Raw genomic sequence first — 24,703 nt, forward strand, 5'->3', positions numbered from 1 at the left:
AGTGGAGAATCTCTATGCAGTCCTTTCTCTTATTATAAATATAGTTAGATGCCTTTTAATTTCATGGATCCTCGGTAATCCTGCCCCCTACCACTATGCATCTCATTACGGGATCGTTACCGCATGGCCAAAAACAAATTGAGACAAAGGGAAAAATATAAATGAAAGAAATAAATGAGAGGGTGAAAATAAAAATGGAAAAGAAGAGAAAGGAAATTATCCCAAGAGATATGACTCTCAGCAGTATTTCGACTTTTTTGTCCCGCTTAAATGAGGCATATGGAATGTACTAGTTTTGGTACTGAAGGCACGAGCTTCAAGGTCAATATCTCGGTCCGCTTTGTTTTTCTCCATCCTCTTGTTTTGTAGGTGTTCCTTAATACCATCCATAGTTAGTATATGCAAGTGTTACGAGCAACCAGTTTAAACCATAGGAAACGGGATGCGATATATACCTCAATATACTTGCAGACCAACCATGTAAAGATCACCAGGACCAAGACAGGAACGCAAAGGATAGGATACCACGACCAATTAGGACCTCCAGAAAGTATGTCGATGTTCATCCCAAATAAACTCTGTTTGTATATTAGTAAGCTGGACAAAATATCTCATGGGAATAAGATAGCTAGGGGTATATACCGCGACAAACATTGATGGCAGAAATATAAACTTGGAAAAGATCAGCTCAAATTCAATCATATAGTATAATATAGGTCAAGATTTACAGTAATCCAGCTGAGTCGTTTCATGCCAACAGCTGTTGTGTTCGACCTTTGAGACTCGTAGGCTTGAAGTAGATTTAGTTTCTGGACGGGTCTTTAGCCTGAGACGAAACTAGCTAGTCTAATTGGGGACATTAATGGGGATAAACTTACAAAGTCAACCAGTCCTTGTGTTTTTATCTCTAAAGCAGTTATTTCTTCTTTAAATCTCGATTCAAACTTCAAGACCCTCTCTGATAACAACGCAAGCTCTTCTTTGAATCGATTTGCTGGGCATCCGGCCCAGTCAATTTCCCGAGAGAAAAAGCTGTCACCTTTATATTGGATCAGTGTCTTGTTGCAAATCTGTACATGTGATGTTAATTGGGCCCGGAATTGACTCCATGTTCGCGCGTCCGCAAAGAGGTGTTCCAGGTAAAATGTAGTCTTGGAGGTCTGCTCTTGACCATATTTGCTTCTGAGTAGTTCACCATGCTAAAAAGCCCACAAACCACGTGGTTAGAGCGTTTTAATTATGTTATAAAGGGGATAATATTTACGTCTTCATCTAGGTGATCTCGTGATGCAATAAGAAGATCCTCCCATATTCTGTGCAAGTCATCAAAGAATAAGGTAAAGAATTCCAACGAATGATTAGGAATCCAGCGGTGGTTTAAGGTGCTTCGGTATTTGACGGTCTGTACTTGTACTTTGGGCTTGTAACTCTCGGAAGAACGTTTGTCGTCGTCGTTCGCCAGTGCTAGCATGGTCCATGAAATGTGGCCAGCCCGACGTTCAAGCTTAAGGCCAGCTAGTTTAAGACCATTCTGCTTTGCAGCATCGACGACAATAAAGAATTCATACTTTATAGAGTATTTAATTATAACTTTGGATAAGTTTGTAAGCTATTAGAACTTGACACTTCAATTCAAGTACCTAGGGAATTATACGTACTCGGCGAAACATATACATTTGTCAACCTTGGTAAGTCGGTATTCCACCCATCAAGTCGTTTCGGGTCGCATGGCAACCATCTCAGTACTGTAGCCGGCCGTGGAAGTTCTCCAGGCCTAGGTGCAGTAGGAGGTTGTAATAGCTCGAGACTTTGCGGGATTAGCACTACTTAAGAATAATGAGAGCATGTGGTTAAGGTTATATCATATATACCAGAGAGATCTCGTAGGAGCATTGTGATCAGAAATCCACTCTTCAGCGGTTTTCATGTCTGCAAGTGAAAGGATTGAGTCGTTAAAAGACATATACCTTGATAAACAAAAGATTAATCTTAGATTGTGACAAGCTTGATGCGAGAAATGGAAGACTGTACGAGAGCTTATTTTCAATACGATGACATGACTTCTTTTTATTTGGTACTTCTACCTGTATTTCTTTGTATTTGGCGGAATACCCTGAACTTTCTAAAAGTTAGCTTTGTAATAAGAGAATACAGAAGTACAGGGATCCTACTTGCTGATGGTCTCGGGATGTCGTATCTCTTTTAGCTCAAAGATTTCATCGCTTTCACCCTCTGGGCAGGGAAATATTTTGCGCCAAGCAAGGGACTGATCGATGTTGTGAGCATGAGGAGCAGCACCATGCTTTAGCAAGAGCAAGATAATTTCCAGTAGTCCATCGGCTCTAGTCAAGGTCACGGATTCTGGAAGGGTTTGGGCGTCTGAATTTGTCTTTTTCGTATCCATTTCCTTCTTTATAGCCTTTAATGCTGTCAATTCACGAACTTTCAGTAGTTCAAAAATCGTTGATTCTAATGGATTTCGGTCGTCTAAATCAGTCTTATCAGTTTTTGCCCCCTTTTCCAGCAATAAAACAACGGCATTTTTGAAAGGTCGAACTGCAGCAATGTGTAATGGGGTCTGCCCTGCGCTATCTCTTGAGTTGATAATAGTTTTCGAAGCTTCGCCGTCAAGAAGTTTACGGAACTCCTCGCCGACTTGTTTATCATTCCGGCAGAACGAATGTAAGCCATGAGTCGTCAGACGCTTGAAATACTCTGATATAGACTTGTATTCTCCTTTGTTGGCTGCTTCGATTGCACTGATTCCACCTATTGCTGACGGTTTGGCGTCTATGTCGGCTCCGCGTTCCACTAGCAACTTCACTATATCTCCGTGTCCCTTTTCAGCTGCTGCCTGGAGCGCCGTTCTCCCATCAGATGCTGATGCGGGTGCGTTTATCTGAGCGTCTCCGCCCATTTGTAACAGAAGCTCCACCACCTCCTGATATCCTCCTCCAGCTGCTGCTTGCAGCGCTGTTCTCCCCTTATATTGTGCCGGTGGTGCGTTAATATTTGCCCCCTTGTCCAACAGAAGCCTTACTATTTCTTCGTGCCCGCCCTCAGCTGCCGCTTGCAGTGCCGTCCTCCCTTTGGGTTGTTCCAGTGCGGATTCGTTGACCTCAGAATCTTCCAAAAGTAAAGTCACTGCTGACTTGTATCCTTTTCCCGCTGCTAACTGTAAGTTAGTTCTTTTTCCTTCTTTCGATTTTCCGTTGGCGGCGATTCCCTTCAGTAGCAATTTCACAGCAGTCATTTCTCCCTTTGTGGCAACGTTATCTACTACTTCAGCAAGACCATCCACAGTATCGGCACTATTATTCACTTTTCTCCCGACCTTCAGTAATAACTCCACAGCCTCCCAACGACCATCTTCTGCTGCAGCTTGCAATGTCGTCTTCCAATATGTGATATCTTGTGGAGGGAGGGTTATATCTTGATCTAGTATTTCTGAAACTCTTTTTGCGTCTCCTTTACTAGCTGCTACGACTAGCTGCGTGTGGATTTTTGGGATCTTCGTAAAGTTTTCGCGGATTGACCTCCAATACGTGTACGAGCTTTGAACACCGGGAATACTCAAAGTTCGTACTCGCGAGGATCCCTGATTCTTGGGATCCACTGAAGATACTCGAGCATTCGTATCAATCATTTTCGGGCTGGAAATACCCTGAGGTTTGAGATTCTGATTTCCCATGGGAGGGATTTTGATATCCAACTGGGAATTCCTGAATCCGGAATACTTATCTGCAGATACTGGCCGAGATGTTTGAGTATTAAATTCCACAGTAGAGATCCGAATGGCTGGTTCGATCTTTTTCGGGTTTAGGTTGTCTCCGGATACTAGCGGAAGTTCTGGATTCTCGATCTCAGTTGCCGATATTTGAACAGCTGTCCCGAACTTCTGCGGGTCGGTATTATCCGCAAATGCTGGCGTTATTCCATGATTTTGAAGTCCCAGGGCGGAGACCTGGAGACCTGATTCCGCCGGGCTGGGTGTATCTGGAAACAACAGGAGGGGTTCAGGATTATGAGGTTTGGGCGCGGGTATTTGAGCATCTGCCTCCATAATGCTCGCTTCACTCATGGGACTCGCGTGTGGTGGATGTTCAATGTTCAGAACGGGAGCCTTAGGAGTTTGCGACATGATATGAGAGCTGGCTTTTGACGTTGTTCTAAGTATTATGATTCTATTAAGCAAAATAATATCAGACACCAAGTCGAATCATAAAGGATATCATGGAATTTACCTGGATAATAATAAATCCTATCTAGAAACAATGCCTTTAGTAAGATCTGTTGATTTATGTGCAAAGTGGATGAGCAAATTGTCGTTAGGATGCATTTTTTAAAGTGGGACTTTGTTTCCTATTGTACCATATTGGATATCCAATTAACAAACTCTATTAAGGGGCTTCATTGATACATGAATGCAAATTAAAGCATCCTATTTTGATATGAAGGTGCACATATACCCGTCGACGTGTCACTGGAAAAAAGATTATATGTAACCAACTGAAACGCAACTGTAATGGAAGCAATAATCGTGGCAGCTATTTCCAGATAAGTTATTTTCTTTTTTAGAAGTTACACGAGTTAGGGACTGCGCATGGTTCACCAATCATTGGCGACCAATACATCTGCTGGCTGCCGGACCGCCTCATTATGTATATCATGCGCCTGGCGTAAGCAGCATGGGGCATACGAGGGTATCAGGTGCGTAGTCTACTACTCAGTTCGTCAATTGAGAAGTATATTCAACCCCAGCTCAGATGAGTCAAGATCCCTTTTCAAAAACTTGGGTTCCCGTCCATCGGCCGGAGCATTGGGATGCTACCAGAAAGTGCAATACATGTCTACATACTTAGGTAGGTACTTAATTTATTAAGTTCACCCAACCAAAGCCTTGGCCTCAGGTTAATAGAAGTATGTACAAGCCACCTACGTATATATATGGATACGGCTGTTCCTAAGTCTATAGTATAGACTTATACGTAGACTTAGCGCTGAGCCCTAGGCCTATAAGAGAAAGAATTGATCAAGTACGTACCCAAGATTCTCCGTACTTTTAAAAAATCAGATAGGTAACTCGAATTTGTCTCATTGGTGTTCATATAAACGTCTACATGCGTGCTATTTCGTAGTGGTAAGCCATAACTTTGGATCCGATAGCTGGAATGTAGGTATTTCCATATATCGCCCCGTGTCCCACCAGCGTCGAATTATTCAGTCATTGGAATTGTCGATCTTCAATATTCAAACCAGTATAATCCCTATTTACATCTAATAACCACTAGAAAATGGTTTTTGCAGCCACCGGCACGCATCTTATGTTCAGTGTGACCTGTATCTTTTGTGCGTTACCAATAGAAATCTGCATGTAGACTATGCCTACTCTAGCTGACCAATGTGGTGCTGTACTATTGGTCAGCTTTAGAAGACTGTGCGAAGGGCGTATTATTGAGCAACTCATTGGATTGTCAATTTACCGTCTTAGAACTTTGTGAAAAACTTGGGCAAAGGTGCGTCTAGCAGTACTTCGGAATAATATTGCAATATCCCCTACGTAACTATATCCATGGGAACGATCACGATTCAACTTTGGCCAAGCCTAAATCACAGCTCGTCACCAGTGGTTTTCCGCGATTTGAGATGAGGCGGGCTAGCTACCTGTATTTCCACCATTCACTCATAATCTAAATTTCTTACACTTGCACACATATAGCTCCTAACCCAGGGAATTGATGCAACAAGAAAACAACTGTCGCTTGATGTGCACTTCTGTGCCCAACGGATTCTGCCTGGTGACCCTAGACCAACTAAGTTGAAAGGATCCAGAGATCTTGCAGCTTGCCATAACTATAAACTCCTTAATTAGTCAACATATCGCAGACCTACCCGTCGAGTAAACGTGGAAGACTGGGGGGATCAATTACTCACATGACATGATCAATGATTCAATTATAATTCTCACTCCTGGCATTCATAAGATTTCCCTACCGTTGGCTTCTTATCCTGAAATATCCTACATCCTGCCTCTATGTTCACATTTCTTCCTACCCGGGTCCTATCTATCATGACAGACTTGTAGAGGGTTGGGCTTCTCATAATTATATGATAATTGACTGGTTTCCCCAAATAACACTCAACTAATAATAACCGTATCCGCGGGGGTAGGGGGTAAATTGTAGATAAATAAGGGGACGATGTACTTGCAGTAGTTACGAATATGGCGACCTGGATAGATACGCCGAGAATCTGGTGCAGTGCAGCAATGACATAACCATACATGGTTCCTAGTTTTCCACACGACGATGGTTAATGCCAAGACGTCCAACCTGCACTATTCCAAATTTTGAACCTGTCTCGCCGGCCCATGGTATAATAAGCTTAAGCTCAAACCAAGACATGACCAACGGGGTTTCTCCGCGAGTGATAGCCTATGATTCAAGTGAATCGAAGAAAAGACGCGTTTTGTGTTTTGACGTTTCCTAGTCTTCGCTTTTTTAGGGGAGCAGGTAGCCTAAAAGTGAACAAAATAAGGAATAATTTCCCAGCAATTTAAAGGTGGGCCACTTGCTCACTTATCTATCACACGCCCATGCCGACCCATCACACAACCAACCCAACCCACTGATCACCACACATATCACCGCGATTCCCGAAGTCACTAAAATAGTGACACGTGCACTGTTTATGACGGGCGACATCTTCCCCCGGTGAAGTGCACCCCCAGGTTATCCTCATGGAGGCGCTCGCGAGATCGGGAGGAAGCGAACCAATGATGCGATAGGCAGATATGCGTGACGAGCTATGGTGCAAACCAATCAGCACGAATATTCCATGTTATCTTTCGTTGGGAACAGAAACACTCGCTGGCTAGGATTGGCAAAGTATGCTACAGTTACCCTTTCCGCTCTTCTAGCGATGTAGACCGAAAGTTTAGTCACATGGAGATCTATCTAGAGGGAATCCCCGTTTTGACTCTCAACCACGTATCCATCGATCTCCACGTGACCGGTGTCTCAGTCGGCATCGCTGGTTTGCTTCCCGTAGATAGAAGCACACGCGCCGATACCGCCCTAGAGAGCGAGGGGGGGGGGGGGGGGGGGACAACCACGGAAGTCGAATGTCTGGAGCGCTCAGAAGCCGATTTTGCGGTGGCTAGCTACATGTAGATGTGTCTCGCTAGCGTAGGTCTATGGTAGAGAGTGAGCTAGTGATTATGCGAGTGATATTCCGTGCGGCAGATTTGGGATAGTTATCTCGCAAGCCATTTTTGGTCTTGATGCAGTCTATCGGTAGCCTCTATCTCGCTCCTTGAGTTTTATCGCGTGTAATGCCCGCTAGGACCTCCAAGCTTTTGCCTTGTTGAGCGGCGGATTTGAAAAACAGGGTAAGACCGAGTGAGCCGGTATGACGCACGAGTGATATCCTATGCTCCTGTCCCACACCCCAGAAACCACATCGCTCCAACCCAACCACATCATACGTACTCGTACAAAACACACACAATCACTCCTCACAACAGACCACGAATCACAACCCCGACCACTCTCCTCAGGCAGATATTCAAGAACTCAATCTCTGATTATATTCCCTACACTCTTATCACTCTCGATCCCGCGCTCAGATACATTAAGCTGCAACCCAAAGAAAAAAAAAACGCCGGCCAATCGAAGAGGAAGAAAGAGAGCCAGACGAGATATAAAGAAACAAGAATAAAAGAGAGACATGCAGGGGAGGGAAGGAAATAGAGATACATACTTGACTGACAAATAGAGCTCGACTACGTACCTAGGGAATCGCCGCGATCAATCTCTCTTAAAAACGGAAAGAAAGAAAGGGAAAGACACTACAGTACACCGCCACATTCTACCACACAGGGAAGCTCGAAAAAACGAAACAAAAAGCCACATGAAAAGACATTAAGGATGATTGTGCAGGCGGAGGAATCATTTCCTGACACCCCTCCTCCCCGCAGCCAGTCTTCCGCCCAACCCCATCCCGGAACCGGACCCTCCAGGCCTCACAGTCCCCACGGTGCTCTTCCCCGCTGCCGGTGTCCCCGCCCTCGTCGGCGACATGACCTGTGGCGTGCCCGTACCCCCACTATTACCGCCGCCGCCAACATGAAACATCTGCTGTCTCCTTGCCCTCTCCTGGACACTCTTAAACTTTTCCAGCAATTCAACCCACTTGATGTCGTCCACCTTCCCCTTTAATCTCCCTGGCCTTTCACGCTCTGGAGGTGCGGCGCGCGGAGCAACGTGAAGGTAGCCAATTGCGCTGACGCTGTTGAGGCGGTTCTTGAGGGCGGCGAAGGCGGAGGATTGTGGGAGGAGCATTAGAAGACCGTAGAGGCATTTGTAGAGGTAAGGGTGCTTCTCGGGTTCGAGGAGTTGCAGACGGAGGTACGTGAAGACGGGGGATTCCAGAAGTTGAACGAGTTTATCAATTTGGATGAGAAGGTTGACGGTGATTTCGAGTTCAGCGCTGGGGCATGGGTTAGCACTCAGTGGTTTGGTGCTAGTGGGCTGTGCTCATATCTCGAGGAGGATAAACTTACAAGATCTGCAATAAGTTCGACGCCTGCTCATATGCTTGCGCCAATAAACACAACGAGAATGTTGCAACGGCATTGTGGCACCAGCTCCTAAACAAGCTCACAAAGAACGTCTGGCCATCCTTTGTATCCAAACTTCTCAGCCGTTTTCTCAGATCTGTTAGTTCCGGTGCTGTGATCAAGTTATTGTTCAGGTTTTGCACCATGATACTGGCAAATTCTACGTCCTCGTCCTTCTCAAGAATGTCTGCAAGTGTGCGGTAGATCCGTTCTGGGTTTAGGTTTACGCATAGATGCCGAATGATAAGATTCCCACGGGTTTCGAGGAGCCGTCGGTCAGTAGAGAAGAGTGAGAGAAGAGACACCATAAAGGAGGTGAAGTAGTCGTCTTCACTGTTGTGACTGATTTGGGAGAGGAGCTGAAGGTCGCGAGTTACAACTTGGTCTGAGGGATCGCTGAGAGTTTTTAGAAGTGCGGGGAAAGTGCCGTCGTTGATGGCGAGCATCTACACAAATAGTGTTAGTATTACCATTTTCCCGTTCTGATATAGCTAGGTATGATGACCAACTTTACGAGGTGCCTTCTTATGCAGCATCAATAGCCACTCCAGGGCCACAACCCTTGTCTGCTCATGCTCATTGAGAAACTGCAGAGTTAGTGCATTAACTGTTGCCGAGTAATCCAGATCTGCCTGTTTCGGCGGAGTGGGCGATGGTGGAGGGACAGGCGTCGGTGGCGCAGGCGGAATACTTGACGGTGTACGCCTTCCCATTGAATCTGACTCCTTTGGTAGTGGCTGTCTCGGCATAGAGTCCCGCCTATCGCTTCCGCTCCTCTCTCCCATGCCTGTACTCTCTCTTGTCGGTTGCCGCGACATAGGCGGCGACACACTCTCTTCACTCAGTGACATAATTAGATTTAGTAGGTTGGTATTAACCTTCAGCGCCGCTTGGCGTACCACCTCGATTTCATGCGCGATAGCCGGAAGAACATGCGACAGCAATCGCGGAACAAAGGGCAGCATATCTTCTGGACATATCTCGAAAAAGTTATCAACCCACCGCAACGCAGTAAGTTGAATCTCCTCCTCTATCTCTGGCGGTAAGTTCCTGGCTTTTGTGGTTTCTCCATTAGAGATAAAGTAGAACCCACCTGACGAGTCGATGAATGGAATGAAAATCTCCAAGATCTTCTGGTACGCGACGACCACATCTTGACCTGGTATCCAAGAGCCGTCCGCGCCGCTCTTTTCGTCATCAGGTATAATAGTATTATCCCCTGTATCGCTAAGGGAGAGCTTTTCGGAGAGGTGTCGGTTCATGCCTTCGTCGGTGCCGTCATTGACACTACCGTCTTCACTGCGCGCCCGCTCTCTGTTCCGTGATTTGCGAGACTCTTCAATGTTCCGTTTTACGCTCGCAATGCGCTTGATTTCGGCGAGGAAGCCTTCGAGGGCTTGCTGTGTGGCGACGTGCACGTCTTGGTTGGGGTCTGAGAGGAACTCGAAGAGGCCACCGAGGAAGTTCGGGAGGTAGGTTACGAGCTCTAAATCTGGGATTGAGTCCAAGAGTGTTATCCATGACACCAAAAAGATGCGGGTGAAGGGGTTAACAACGTGGATTCTCTCTGTCAGTAGTGGAATAAACAGCGGCAACGAGAATGCAGTCTTGAAGGCTGCTTCTGAAGCATATGTGGGAGAATTCGAATCGGATTGGTCGTCTATTATGCTCTGCTCCGGAGACTGCAGGACGGAGACGTAGGTGGGCGCTGACTCTGCTACAATGTCTTTTACAAGGCGGTCCAGTAGCTCCGCACCGTTCTTGACTGAGAGCTCGGAGTCCGCGGCTAGCTAAGTGGGTTTAGTATATTAGTCTGTAGAGAATTGGATGGGAACTAGGACGCACTTTTGATAGTGCGTCGAACACATCGTTGAAGAACGGGAGTATTTCGCCCTTTGCGACCTTTGCGATGTTATACATACTCTCGCAAGCATAGTACCGCACCCTCGCATCCTGATCCGCAAAGCATGCTAGCACTGGAGGTACAATCTCCTTCAGATATTTCGCAACTTCCTAATAATCACCACCGGGCTTGCGTTAGCCCTTCCTACAGCCCTCCTGCCCACTTCCTACACCACACAGTAGTAACTCACAGGCCCCAACGCGATACTCGCCGCAGCAAGACCAATCAGTCCTCCATTCCGCGCATGCGGTTGGTGAACGGCGTACGCGAACTCGTGGCAGAGTTGGTCGATGATGAGGCGGATACGTTCATGATCCTCATGCGCGACGCACTCCCGAACTACCTTCTCTAGTCTTGCCTCTGTCAGCTACCATGTTGCTATGCACCCACGTTCTCCCCACCTCTCCTCTATTTCTCTCTCTCTTGTGGACTCACTCGAGGGCGCCGAGCTTCCGTCGGTCGTAGAGCTTGTCGTTGAGACTACGTTGGATTGAGTTATCCATATAACGGGTGGGTTAGTGGTGATGAAGCTTTTAGGAAAAGTATGTGTGAGGTGGGGTTTGGGGTGGGGAGCTGGTGGTGACGGTTGGCAAGGATTGAAGGTTGAGGTGTATGTAAGGGTCCTGTAGAGCTTCTTCGTTTCTTCTTTTGGCTTCGGTGAGGCTCTCGCGTATTGAGGGTGCGTGGGTACCTGGGAATGCAACAACAGGGTCTGTATCCACGTGTACGACTCCGAAGGAAGGCACAAGAGAGAATTTACGAAGAAGAAGAAGAAGAAGAAGCAGTAGAATAATAACTTGCAGAGGGGTAACTGCTAACCGACTAACTAACGTACGCACAAATTACAATACAGTGTCACGGTCAACGACTCTAGCTAAGGCCTGCGGGGTGCAGGCAAGCAATCAAGCCAAGTGGATTTCTTAAAGCTCTCTAGTCAAAACCGTTGGTGAGGGGCGGCAAGACAGGGAAGGAAGGGTCAACTTATTTACTAGTGGCATACCCAGGGTCCAGCGTGACTAGCGATAAGAGATGGTCATGCCCAATCTGGCCAACGCTTTCCAACTGGAGATGGAATACCGAGGGTTGACCAACTAAACCACTGCGCGGCGATTGGCTTTGGCTGTGCGGATATTGCTTGGCTTGGCGAAGATGTGAGTGATGGGTTGTGATGGGGGTCCTGAGGGGGCAGCACAAGGGTTGCACTTTCGTAAAGCTGTGTGAAGTGCACCTTATTCTTTATACTGACATCAACCTACACTGTGATAGGAGAAATTAACATGACACCGTGGTGGGTGGTATGATATGATCTAATGAGGAAACGTAACTAAGATGCATGAGGAGGGTATATAATCCCCATAACCGCTCCTTCAGACATCGGTCTTGCGAGATCTCCAATCCAGTTACAATAAATCCCATCCCTCCTCATGGACATATTAGTATCGCTCTTTGACAATACATGTAGATAGCACAAACGATATATATTATTATCATAATATTCATTAAATACGTAATTATACTTAACCCAAGTTCCCATTAACCGGGGAAGAGAAAGGTTACTGATAGAACCAAGCCCCAGCCGAACGCTAGCCATCCTATACAAATCTAACGAAAACCGTATATAACTAGAACAGACTATGCAATAAACAAATTACAGAAGCCAATAACAAAAAAAAAAAAAAAAAAAAAAAACCCGAACAAAATACATTTGAGGATATAGACCTAGAGCCAGTCATTACACCACCATCATGACTGAGCGCCCTCCCACTGCCACCCTCGCAAACACAAACGCCGTTGCTCCACACAGGAGCATAGTCCCGGCAAATATCTGTAACCCTTCAAATCCTCCTCCATATCTTGTTACAAGTGCACCTCCAATAGGCACACCGGTCAATGCAGCCAGTGATATCACAGCGAACATCGCTCCGTTCCTCACTCCGATTTCACGAATCTGACTGATCTGCGCTAGACACGCCGGCGCCAGACTCACAAACGCGCCCGTGCTGAATCCGTACAGCACTGCAAACACAATCGTGGGGGCATTCCCGGTTGTTGTCATCCACAAGGCGAAAATCAGGATCCCAGACACATAGCTGATCACCACCATAATATTGTACCGCCCAACCTTGTCACCGATCCACCCGGGGAGAATTCGGCCGAATACCGAGGCGGCGTTAAGCACGGAGACCATGTAGTTGGCCAATGTGGTACTCATGCCGTTCTGTTTCGCAGAAACGACGATGTAGTTGAATGGCAAAAACATCCCAAAGAAGAAGAAGAATGCACCAATCACAGTCAACGTGAACCCGGGCTCCTTGAAGTGTCGTGTGAAGTCTTTCAACAGGAACGGAGACCACCCTTTCGCTGGGAGTCGTGAGCGCAGCGTAAGATTCGCGATGATCATGAGCCCAAGGATCAGGAATGCGGTGATACGCATAGACCAGCCATAGCCTACTCTAGGAATGAGGCGCTCAATCATGATTGGCATGATAACACCACCGAGGGACGAGCCGGAGGCCATGATGCCGAGGGCGAAGGCGCGCTTCTTGAAGAACCAGGTGGAGACATCGCCGAGGGCTGGGTAGAAGATGAGGGATGCACCAGTTGCGGAGACAATGCCTTGGCAGATAATGTAGTGCCAGTACTTGGACGAGATGCTGGTCATCATGAGGCCAAAAACATGCAGGAAGGTTCCTAAAGGAAGAATGAAACGGGACCCATAGGCATCATAGTACTTTCCGACTATAGGACCAAAGAAGAACATGCAGAAGGTCTCAAGGGACGAGATCCATGATACTTGGGATGGCGTGTAGTCTTTCAATTGATGTGAGGTATAGTAGCCTTGGAATATTCCTATACCTATATTATACCAGCAATAGATTAATATGGCTGATATAATTATATAAGGAAGGAGGAAAACATACAATTTATCCACCCAAAACTGCAAAACAAGCACGCAAACCCTCCCACGACTGCTAACCATGCATTTAAGCCCCCGTCTGGGAACTGTGACGGGTGGTGTATCGACACTTTCGTATCCACTTTCTCTAGGTCGGTCCGCAATTCGACATCCCTAGGGGGGTCATCTTTCAAAGGCGGAGTACCTGAGAGGGTTGGGGAGGAGCTTGAAGGTGTGGATTCCGTTATCATTGCTGCTGCTGCTATCTGATATCAAGGTTGTTGAGTTTCTTGTGGTTCGCCAAATGTTTGCCTCTCGTAGTAGGCACTGCACTGTATGGTACGTACCAATTCTCAAGGTATGCCCCTCTCTGTCTGTCTGAGTGTATAAAAAAAAAGGAAGGCGGACGGAAAGAGCCTTTATAATGTATCATTCTTTTTTCCCAAAAAATATGCGGCAGAAAAAAAAAATGATTACACTGCAGGAAACAGTTACACTACGAAATCAATCAAATTCGATCCAACAATCAGGCGTGACTCTTCGCCGCAGGCTAATCCATGCTCTTTATCCTCTACTCGTGCCAAGAGGGTAGACGTCTCACAATGCGTGCGTGCATCTCCCGGTTAATCGGCATCTTTGAGTTGTTGCGCACTGGGTGCGCCTGCCAGGCGGGCGGGTGGAGATACGATCTGGACAAAAGCATATCTCCGCCAACGCCAACGCCGGCGCTGGCCGAGTAGCAGCTATTCGAGAGTATTTTGCATACCTTGCTTAAATCTACCCACAATCTCTGCCATTTGTATCTGGAAAAAGGGCAGTTGGGAGGCTGGCCCCGCAGAGCTCCCAAGATCCTGGTAGGAGGGAAGGAATTGACGGGATCTACTATGTGCGGTGGGGCAATATGGCTACATGTATCCAATGAGGCAATTGGGGCCAATTTACCCTACTCACGCATGTGGGGCAAGCGCGGAAGCAGAGCTTATTTCAATGTTCTGTGTGCCATCACCGGTGCCGTAAGCTCTCTGGTACTCGGGAAGAATAGTAATTAATGTTTAAAAGTATTATTTGCTGTACTTTGTATGGTTTGGAAGCATTCGTGTTGACTCAAGATTCTCAGCAGATTCTGATCACTGACTCACTTGCACTGGTATTTAAAAGGCCCAATGTAGAAATGTTAATTGAAGTACGTACATAATACATGTAGATACATGTAGTAGCATACTGACGCCATACATGCGGGCGGCCTGTGCTGACCACCAATTAACTGTCCAGCAGCAACAGATAGACGAGTCAGTTATATTGTTCCTTCATCAAATAGAGTAGGCATGTAGGCGGAGATTCTAATCAGATCCTGCCAACCCATGCCTCTTGATTCCCCCCCTGCGTCTGGCTCTCGACTAGGGAGTACAAATATCTCTGAAGCTCTGATTTATAAGTACACTTCCAGTTCTAATATGTAGGAAACCGATCGCCCTTCTCTCGGCCGGGTGGAGTCCGGTGTCTCGATTCGAGTCACTCGTTCTCTTATTTAGTCGGGAAATTTCTTTGATGCTATGCACTATACAAACGGTAGGCCTTTGCGATACAAAGCTTGTTTGGAAGTTAAGGGGAGGGAAAGCGCATGGATTGCCTGCAGGCCATGACGGGCGACGTCATGCAGTGGTGTCCGAACGAGCTTCGGGATATTATTTTTGCTGCAGGTGTTTGTGTTCCTCGCGGGTAGAGTGCAAGAGAGTGCAAGAGAAAGAAGGAAGGAAGGAGTGGGCATCGGTACATACGGAAAGTACATGTACGTACTACATACATGTATATGCAACGTTTTAGCCCGAGGCAGCGCTCTCCAATCGGTCTCCAACCTGTCCTTGAAAAAGTGCACTCAGCTGTCCAGAGGGAAACTGATGGCCCATGCAACTTAGCCCTACGTCGTATAGACCGGCCAGTGGTAGACGTCCACTTCGCAGTATAGCGCCATCCAGCCAGCTAGTGAACTGCGAACTTACTAGGAGCGGAACGAAACGTCCTGGTACTTTACATACATGTACATACTAGGGTGTAGCGAAAAGTGATCAGAATCTGATAAGACAAATACACGTATTCACCGCAGCATTCACTTATCAGATTCTGATCACTTACCCTCAACACCCGGTACTAACGCACAAATCCGAACAATCCACACCACAGCCGCGTAGGCTCTCTCCCTCTGATGAGTCACTTCGCACCAGAAATGATTACCTTAGCACATCCTAGCCCCGTCATGTCAGTGCCAATTGATTCGATTGATAACGCCCCAACTCAACTAACTACTGATAACACCGCGAATTCTTGGCACTATGCCGGAGTTAGTACAGACACGAGGACCGAAGCCCGGCGGGTAAAATGGGATGGGAATTGGTCGATTGATTGGAATTAATGCCAGTTAACGTACTAGCATTGTAGGAGGTGAAGGTTGACAGTGAGCGGCATTGATCGTACGTACCGCGAAATTCATATCAGTGTTTGTGGACGGTGTATGGTGTCTGTGCGAGCTGTGGAATGGCGGGAAAAACGGTTGTGAAGGTGCCTGCTCTCTGGGGTTGTGGTGTCAGTGGAGGATACAGAGCAGTAGTAATGGGAGTTACAGGAAGTAAGTACCGAGCGGGAAACCGGAGAGGGTAGGTAAAGAGTGGGAGTATACACTTACAGAGTGCTAGATTTGAGGATAATAACAAGTACACGACGATAAAAAAAATCCGTGTATCAGAATTGATTTGACAACACGCAGTATTTTCAATTGAGGATATTATTATTTTAGGTGTTTATAAACATCCCCGTCTCATCTTATAGTGGGTTTCTTCACCTCTGACTTTCCCACCTTCTTCTTATATACATACACCGCTGACGGTTGAGATATATAGGCTATTCTTTCTAGTATATACTCCTACTCCTATGTTCCTTCAACGAACACAGGGCCCACCCTGTACAATGCTGCCATCAGTACCGCAAATAAGAGGCCGACAATACTAACCTCACGACAAAACCCAAACTGACCCGCTCCTACAACAGAATTCAGATCCATAAGCACCTCGACGTGACCAACGGCCCGCGAGAGTCAGCAACAATGACCTACAACGAATCTTCTTCTCTGTCTTACATCCTAACGACCATCACCACTATCCCTTCTTCCCCACCGAGAACCTCTGACAATCATCCTGCGCACCCCTCTGCGCAACCGGCATCAAGACAGGCTGATGATTCGCCGCCGAGCTCATCGTACAGACCCTATAGAAACCCCTTTCCAGGCCCGTGGACACCGTGGCCTTCAGTCCGCCGCTACCATCACCGGCGTCATTGATTCCCTTGAAGAACTCAAACACTGCTGGGTCTGGTGGTGTGCTTGGGCTGAGAGAGCTGAGGCGTTGGATGACGATGTGGGTGTGACCTACTACCCTGCCGCCCTTGAGTGTTTGCGGTGCTGAATAGTAGGTTGATGCTGGATCTTGTAGAGAAGGAGGTATGTCAGTACTACATCAATGCTAGTATATGATTGGAATATACTCACTGGTGAAGCTTCCGGCAACGAGGTTAAGGACTTGGATTTCGATATCAAATGATGTCTCAGCGGGGATGTCTTCACCGGGACCGGGAGATATAATGATTGTGGAGACCATGTTAGCCGTAGAGGGGATGTCGCCCATGGGGATTCCATTGCAGGAGCCGGATTTGACCTGCTCGCCGTTTGTGAGTGTTTTGTCTGTGCAGAAGTTTATAAAGTTCGCAGAGTCGGTGAGGGAGTCGGCCTGGGTGGGGTCGGAGGATTCTTCCTGGCCAGTTTTGGCAGAGTTGGATTGCACGTTGGTGGGTGAGAGGAAAAGCTCTGTTTAATTGTGAGATGAGATTTTGATTCACAAATTGACGGTGAGTGGGGATTAAACCCTTTCTTCCACGCCCTCCTCTCCCACTACCTCCTCCTCTGTTACTGTTACCGGAATCACTCTCATCATCACTGCCGTTACTGTTTCCCCCTCCATTCCCACCACTGCTGCCATTATCTCCGTTATCGTCACTGCCATTACCAGTCTCGGTAGGTCCCTCTGCATCCCCAGTAGCAGATGGGCTACTACCAAAAAGGTCACCAATTGGAAGCGTCATAGTAACAACTGGTCCGCCTGGGACTGCCGTTGTTATTACTATATCTACGTTTATATCAGGATCAATGATTATATGGTAGATTTATACACTTATATAAACATACCTTTCCCATTATCATCACAACCTCGACCCCTGCAGCGGTCATTACCCTCTCGCCCTTGGCTTCTTTCACGATCGTCTTCTGGTGTAGGAGCACATATGACAGATGTGCCGAGTAGCAAGAGTGAAAGGAGGGGGACTGTAGGATGGAGCTTCATGATATATTGAGAGAACAGGTCTTCCAAAACTGAGAAGCCTGCTTAAAAGGAAAGGAGAATGCAGCAGAAAAAGTAAAAATAAGGAAAATAGGATCCGGACCCTATAGGCAGCAGCAGTTAAGTTCCAATGAATTACTGAACGACGAAGCAACTGAGGGGAGAAGTCTGGCGGGCCTCGGAGGGAAAAGCATTGATACATATAACAGCCCCTTTCGCCCACACTTGTCTTTGCTTCTTTCTTCGCTTGGTGTTGGATACATGTATGACAACACAGGTGTCTTTTATATACCAGATCCAGGTCGTCCGTTGTCTATGATTTGAGACCCCAAAAATCTTGGTATCGAACTCTAAAACCTCTGCAAGCAGAAGCTCCCATGCAAAAATAGCCGGGAACCGACCCGATTGCCAATCATTGCGCGATTGTCACCAAATAGCAAAGAAACGGGTTTCTTTATTTAAGCCTCGAAGGAAGGAACTACCCAGCGAAGCAGAAATCAAGCGCTTTGTACCTGAAGATCACAAGGTTGTTGTGTTGGGGGTGTTCGCAGTAGTGTAACTGATAATGGGCTAGCGCAGAATGGTGGTAACGAATCAAGGCACGGGAGGCTTGAAACGTTTGCCGCTCTTCTGGGATAAGGTTAAGCTCCGGCGGGCATGAAGAATTTCTAAACATAGACACTTCCTATTGGCACATAACCGCCCTTTGGGTCGTTTGTTTACCTCGGAAAGTGCTGAACGATATCAGATTGATCAATGACATGCGTTTTAAAGATTGGGGTGTTGTGATGCGAGCTGACTAGTATCTTACCTTTGCCCTCAACTCTCGACGTTCATGATCCCAGACATTGGCTAAGTCGGAGAATCACCCCGGGAACAGCACAGAGACATATTTCTATTCCTAAAAACAACCAAAGCGAAAAAACGTGCCAATGAGATATCAACGACGTTTAAGTATCCAATCTCCACCCTCCCCTGCCCTTATGCGATTCCCTGGAAAAATTGAATTAATTTATTTGACCCGCATTCCTGAATTGCAAAATCTCCCTCATGGTGGAGCGCGCCCGGTTTGGGGAGAGGTCGCGGCGGGGTGGGGATAAGGATGTCTCAGTTTGTTGTGGGTTGAGAGTTATGTCACCTCCCATGGTATTGGTTTCACTAGCTGCACGCGTACGGCCCATTCAGTTATCGCAAGATCTATTGGAATGAGCATGGAGTTTGATAGTTGATGAAAATGTGAGGACAAGGTGTGTACCTACATCTCTTAAGGCTGAGAAAACGTTATAATTGTCGGCGGGGGGTTGGAGGTTCGAATTCCGAGCCTCGGGCTTTCTTATAACGTCTGGTGCTGGTGGGATCGTCCCATTCTTTATGCTAGTAGATGCTGGGATATACATACGTGGACTTAAGGTTTAGAGCCTAGATTTATAGGATCTGTCTAGTTATGTATCTATTTTTTGGTTTTTATAATGAAATTATGACGACTCGAAACGGGTCCTAAATTTGGCAATGCCTAAAATGGCTAAGAATGTAAGAACATCATGTAGTTTTTAACTCCTGTTTTTTGCTCCAGTAAGATTTTAATATACAACAACGGAGAGGGTTAAATCTAGGGCTAGGTGATTTTATGCTGGGTACTTATGTGCGAGTGATGAGTCATGTTCATTTTCAGGAGCTAGAAAGCCAATTTGACAGTTCGCTTGGCAATTAGGGTCTTTAAAGTACTTACATGTATATAGGTAGTCTTATTCTCTTTTTTTGTTTATTAATTGCGATACTAAAGTGGGTACAGTCTAGGCACAAGATAAGCTACCGCTTAAGGCCGTATGGTAGAATCACATTGACATATAGGTACATACCGGTACATGTATGTACGTATGAAGCTATAGTTTCCGAGAAAATAAATGGAATTTTTGATTTTGAAGACGAAGCTCTCATTCCTTGTGACCCCCGAATCTTTGAGTCAAATTGAAAGTCTGGTCCGGTGTTTGGGTCAGGATCATAGCTCTTGGAGCACTTTCTTGCGAGATCTCTGGTAGCGTCATATTTGTGCCTTTAATGGTCGATCATATGTGGTACTGATCACGCCTCTAGATCGATAAAGAGTGACAAGAGTCATCTATTCTAGAAGCAAGAACGCGGTGTGATGATAGGAGAAGCACATTACGATCGCGTCACATCATAGAAGCACAAGATTCCCAGAAAAAAACTTTAGATTCTAGCCTGCTTTTGATATTAAAAAAAGTACAAGAGTCAGTTTACCCGTTTCCTTCCCTAACACCGAAAACCCTTGCTATCCTCTAAGCAGTCTCGTCGAAGACGTAGGTCAAGTGGCACTTTCCGCAGTACTGGCGGTTGTGCATAGCGGCCATGAAGACACCAGCACCACACTAGAATTGAACAAACGGTTAGATTTATGATATCTGAATGTGATTATGGGAATACTGACTCCTTCCTGAGGACACTCGCGGCGGAGACGCTCGATCTTACCCTCGCTGTCAACCTTGTAGAATTTAAGCACAGCAAGTTTGGTCCTACGAATCCATTTAGTATCATCTCTATCTCTTTACAATCGGAACCGGAGGCTTACTTCTTGCGCTTGTGCTTGATCTTCTTGGGGGTGGTGTAGACCTTCTTCTTTCTCTTCTTGGCACCACCACGGAGGCGGAGCACAAGGTGGAGAGTGGACTCCTTCTGGATGTTGTAGTCCGCGAGGGAGCGGCCATCTTCAAGCTGCTTGCCGGCGAAGATCAAGCGCTGTTGGTCTGGGGGAATTCCCTCCTTGTCCTCTGTTGATGCACACACACAGTCAGCGGCTGATTGATAATCGTGATAAAAACCCTCAAAAAGAAAAACGTACGGATCTTGGACTTAACATTCTCGATTGAGTCGGAAGACTCAACCTCGAGGGTGATGGTCTTGCCCGTAAGGGTCTTTACGAAGATTTGCATGTTTGTCGGATGGAAACCAGCAGCTCAGCAAGAATGCCTCTTCGATGTTGGTAATGGTTTGTTAAAGTGGAAAAAAACCCTGCGAAACTTTTGGTGGATGGGTGTATTTGTGGGGTTGACTTTAGTGGGTTGTGTGGGTGCCCTAGGACAGTCACACGCCACACTGTGGCTGATCAAAATCAACTCAATGCTGGCTTGGATTAGCTGTGGCTGGAGGGGTTAAAACGTGGCATTCTGATTGGATGTGGGAGTCGTGATATATCGAGAAGCCAGGATGAATATTCCCCGGCTCTATGGAGCAAGGGGAATCTCATAATTGATTTCAATGCCCGGATAGCCGTTTACTGGCATGGATAAACAATTTCTCGGAGAGGTTTGTTATGAGATCGATATATCACTCATCAAACCCACGAGGTTTCAACTAAAAATAGAACAATAACAAAACCTTGAATAATAATTTGTGATTTGGTGAATTCGGACTTGCGGGAGTCCTTTTGTTTACCATAATATATCATCACATGCCGAATATCAATAGCCCTTAATATCACGTCATGAAAGGCACGGTTTTTAATTAGCAGAAATTCGTTTTTTTGACCCGTTAAAAAGCCAGCGCGATAGTTCGCATATATGTTCTTTATACATGGATGTGCACATGATATATGTATACGGAGTGACATACAAAAGCTTGTCATAGATATCGAAGTTCAATTTTCAGTTGTCACTTATTTTCATTTTACGGAGTTGATTATGCAAATGTTATGTTGATCGTAATTTCATCACGGGCCTGATGTTTTGTCGTGGCTGTATTCCTCGCTTTTTCAATACAGAAGCCGTTAAAAGAGATGAGCTCATGCAGGCTTTAGATCTCGTCCTCCATAGCGGGGCTACGCTGCTACCATCGGCCATCTTGACTACATGTACATGTACAGTACTGTTCATCATGTATGTACATGTATGTATTATATGTACCTACATACATGTATGTGGATGTAAACAACTTATATTCGCGTGTTACGGAGCGCCATATTTACCAGCTGATAATCCTCATTAAAACGCCCTAGATACGAGTACATACTTGAAATTCTGTCCCGTGAGTACATTATGTAGGTCATGTTATGATTTCAGCTTCTTCGCAGAGAGTTTCAACAACAACTTCGGCTTAAAGGGCAAAAAATAATCCGTGTATTATCTTACTGGATAGATTGGACTCATTACACGATTTGGGGCCACCAGTAATATTGACATCTGGAGTTTACTAACAGAGGCACAGCACAAACTCGGCGGGTCAAGTCGCGTCTGCAAGCCGGAAACAGCTGGGGTTGTTTGCTACGCGCCGATCAAGATCGTTGCCGGTAGCAACGCCAACTCACGTGTTGGTGCGTCACGGAGATCGCTCGAGGCGTGGGTTGTTATAGCAACAGCCAAGCATCTATGTAAACAAGGCATCCGTTTCCCTCTTAGACCCTCCTGCTCGCCCCCTCCTGCAGCTTGTTTCTTCCTTTCCTCCCTCTATCCCTCGCTTGGACTCCGTAGTCCACTCCTATCTTCACGCTGCGAGTCATTTCGCTCATAATTACCCCCCTCACCGCGTCCCTCCCTGTCCGATATACTCAGTCAAAACAATATCAGTCATTCTATCGTCACTGTCAAACCGCAGCAGCTCCCGAGAGAGCTTCTCGAGTAACTAGTCCATTGGATAATTTCTCCAGACGATATTACGATCTACTTCACGATTTCACGTTTTTGAAGTTTTCAAAAAGTTCAATTGTTTACCCGGGGCCATCCCCTTATTTTGTTTTACGGGGTCAATTATTGCAGCTTTCGATCCATATAACATCTATATAGCCCGCTGTTTGTCTTGTTTTTTTCACATCTGAAAGTTCCACTCTGCAATACTATCGTCAGGTATTTTAATATACCCCAGATTACTACTCCCTGTATTAAATTACAGTTGCTAACGTCTGACCACAGGGCGATAGGTAGTTGCTAGAGATAGGATCGACAATTGATATCAATGTCAATGACAGCACAGGAGCTCACTTTCCATATGCATACGCCCCAAGGCAACCGGGCTATGGATGGGAAACAGGCTGCCAAACAACATAAGCAACGACAGCAGACAAACCGTCCAGCACCCTATCCCTCTCCTTCGAAGCGTCAAGGAGGAGGTTATCAACACAGACGGCATAACTCTGTTGCGGACGCACTGACTCTCGGCTCGGCTACGGCTCAGACCCCCATAAACAGCAACGCCAGTATATCTGCGGTTAGAACCATGAACGGACTCGGCATTAAAGTAAACGGTGACGAACAAAACCACAACCATCCAACGACAGCAGATGGCAGTATTGATATGGAATATTGGGGCATCATGAATGATCAAAGGCCTAGAACGCCCACATGCCAAGGCATTCTTAGTAAGTCAACCACTGCGGGTTGGTCATGGATTATCACCCGCTTACACGGGTCTATTAGCTTTCAACCCAGTCACCCCGCAAAGCCCATTCACCTGCTACCAACAGAACAATGCTTCAATCCCACATGACATCGATCAATTCCTCTCCGGAATTGACTCGCCCGCCATGTCCAGAAGAGTCTCAGTTGTGTCGAATCACTCCCCACTAAGAGCTAATTTCCAGTTTGAGAATTCTCAAGTTCACGATTTGCCTACCCCACCACACACCGCTCGACTAGGCCACAATACCTTCGATATGGCGCCTCTGCCACACATCAAGTTTGCTAGCATGTCTGCAATCAGTAATATGGGATCGGAGGCCGACTTTGAAGGCGCACCTCCGTATTCACCCCTGTCTCCGGCCTTCGACTCTATCCCATCGTCACCCCCAGTCCATTTTGAAAAAACCTTCCGGAGCCCTTTGAGTATAGTTGTTCAGAAAGGCCCAGCTCTAGCAAAGAGGTTCCAACAAGTGGATCTTCCGGCTCTGGCACCAGCTCCACGCACAACTTTAGAAACACCACCCCCCGCTCCAGTGAGGGAATCGTCTTCTACTCCAAGTGAAAAAGCCACGGAGATTACAATTGATTTAATAAATAGCTACATCTCCGGACCAGAAGCTACTGATGGAAAATGGTTATGCCTTTACCCTGATTGCGAGAAGAGATTTGGGAGAAAGGAGAATATCAAGTCCCATGTTCAAACCCATCTTGGAGATCGTCAGTTCCTATGCGAAACCTGTAAGAAGTGTTTCGTTCGACACCATGACCTGAAAAGACATTCAAAAATCCATACGGGTGTCAAGCCGTATCCCTGTGATTGTGGAAATGCATTTGCTAGGCATGATGCTTTGACTAGGCACCGGCAGCGTGGGATGTGCAGTGGAGCATTTGAGGGGGTCATTAGGAAGGTAGTCAAGAGGGGAAGGCCTCGCAAGAAGCCGCTCAAGGAAGAGGAGGACCGTACTGTGAAACCGGAAGAAAATACTGAAGGTTCAGAGGAAGAGGCTTATTTTGCATCTGACGCTTCCAACCCCCCATCACCTCGTGATATTCCAGATTTCAGCAGCCCTGCCGGTCACAGCCCAGGACCGCAAACTCCACAATACGTCATTGAAGGGACACCCTCGTTGAGAGAGAGTTCCCCTAGTGCTTCTCATGACTTCAGCATTCCCCCCTCACCACACGGGGGATACGATTTTGAAGACTTCACCTCATCATCGGGCAGAGGCTCTTTGGCATTCAACGCGCTAGATGGTAGTTACGATATGCCAGCTCATTCTATTGAAAACTCATCTATGGCGAGAAAGCCTCAAAATTCCTACACCGACGAGTTATTAGCCCAGCCAGAGTATTCAATGTTTACACATGAAGGGGTTTTAGACTTAACAGCATTGGAAAGGGACCCTGATATCCTGGGCTTTCAAGATTACATAAAACCTGAATTACTCAACAACTCGCAGGACACTTTCTTTGGAAGCTGTTGATGCGGGAACC

General features: G+C 46.5%; 6 protein-coding genes across 6 annotated transcripts; 1 reads left to right on the forward strand and 5 right to left on the reverse strand.

Moving 5' to 3' along the window:
• Window positions 1-2,167: 2,167 nt before the first annotated feature.
• Window positions 2,168-4,141, reverse strand: H6S33_013096 (uncharacterized protein; the record flags this gene model as incomplete). Its single annotated transcript, XM_044844467.1, has 1 exon — window positions 2,168-4,141. One exon carries the CDS (start codon window positions 4,139-4,141, stop codon window positions 2,168-2,170), a length of 1,974 nt encoding a protein of 657 aa, XP_044694805.1.
• Window positions 4,142-7,949: 3,808 nt separating this feature from the next.
• On the reverse strand, window positions 7,950-11,026 carry H6S33_013097 (uncharacterized protein; the record flags this gene model as incomplete). Its single annotated transcript, XM_044844468.1, has 6 exons — window positions 7,950-8,490; window positions 8,564-9,066; window positions 9,130-10,410; window positions 10,466-10,633; window positions 10,714-10,876; window positions 10,959-11,026. The coding sequence occupies 6 exons, from the start codon at window positions 11,024-11,026 to the stop codon at window positions 7,950-7,952; spliced, it is 2,724 nt and encodes a 907-aa protein (XP_044694806.1).
• Window positions 11,027-12,255: 1,229 nt separating this feature from the next.
• On the reverse strand, window positions 12,256-13,670 carry H6S33_013098 (uncharacterized protein; the record flags this gene model as incomplete). The annotated part of the gene is made up of 2 exons (XM_044844469.1): window positions 12,256-13,379; window positions 13,445-13,670. The coding sequence occupies 2 exons, from the start codon at window positions 13,668-13,670 to the stop codon at window positions 12,256-12,258; spliced, it is 1,350 nt and encodes a 449-aa protein (XP_044694807.1).
• A 2,898-nt stretch (window positions 13,671-16,568) lies between these two features.
• H6S33_013099 (uncharacterized protein) lies at window positions 16,569-17,804 on the reverse strand (the record flags this gene model as incomplete). Its single annotated transcript, XM_044844471.1, has 4 exons — window positions 16,569-16,894; window positions 16,958-17,272; window positions 17,331-17,591; window positions 17,651-17,804. 4 exons carry the CDS (start codon window positions 17,802-17,804, stop codon window positions 16,569-16,571), a joined length of 1,056 nt encoding a protein of 351 aa, XP_044694808.1.
• Window positions 17,805-20,101: 2,297 nt separating this feature from the next.
• Window positions 20,102-20,752, reverse strand: H6S33_013100 (uncharacterized protein; the record flags this gene model as incomplete). Its single annotated transcript, XM_044844472.1, has 4 exons — window positions 20,102-20,191; window positions 20,251-20,335; window positions 20,392-20,590; window positions 20,662-20,752. 4 exons carry the CDS (start codon window positions 20,750-20,752, stop codon window positions 20,102-20,104), a joined length of 465 nt encoding a protein of 154 aa, XP_044694809.1.
• A 2,014-nt stretch (window positions 20,753-22,766) lies between these two features.
• Window positions 22,767-24,693, forward strand: H6S33_013101 (uncharacterized protein; the record flags this gene model as incomplete). Its single annotated transcript, XM_044844473.1, has 2 exons — window positions 22,767-23,169; window positions 23,228-24,693. 2 exons carry the CDS (start codon window positions 22,767-22,769, stop codon window positions 24,691-24,693), a joined length of 1,869 nt encoding a protein of 622 aa, XP_044694810.1.
• Window positions 24,694-24,703: the final 10 nt, after the last annotated feature.

The sequence above is a fragment of the Morchella sextelata genome (genome assembly GCF_020137385.1).
Source record: "Morchella sextelata strain SCLS chromosome Unknown scls_9, whole genome shotgun sequence".
NCBI classification, from domain to species: Eukaryota; Fungi; Ascomycota; class Pezizomycetes; order Pezizales; family Morchellaceae; genus Morchella; species Morchella sextelata.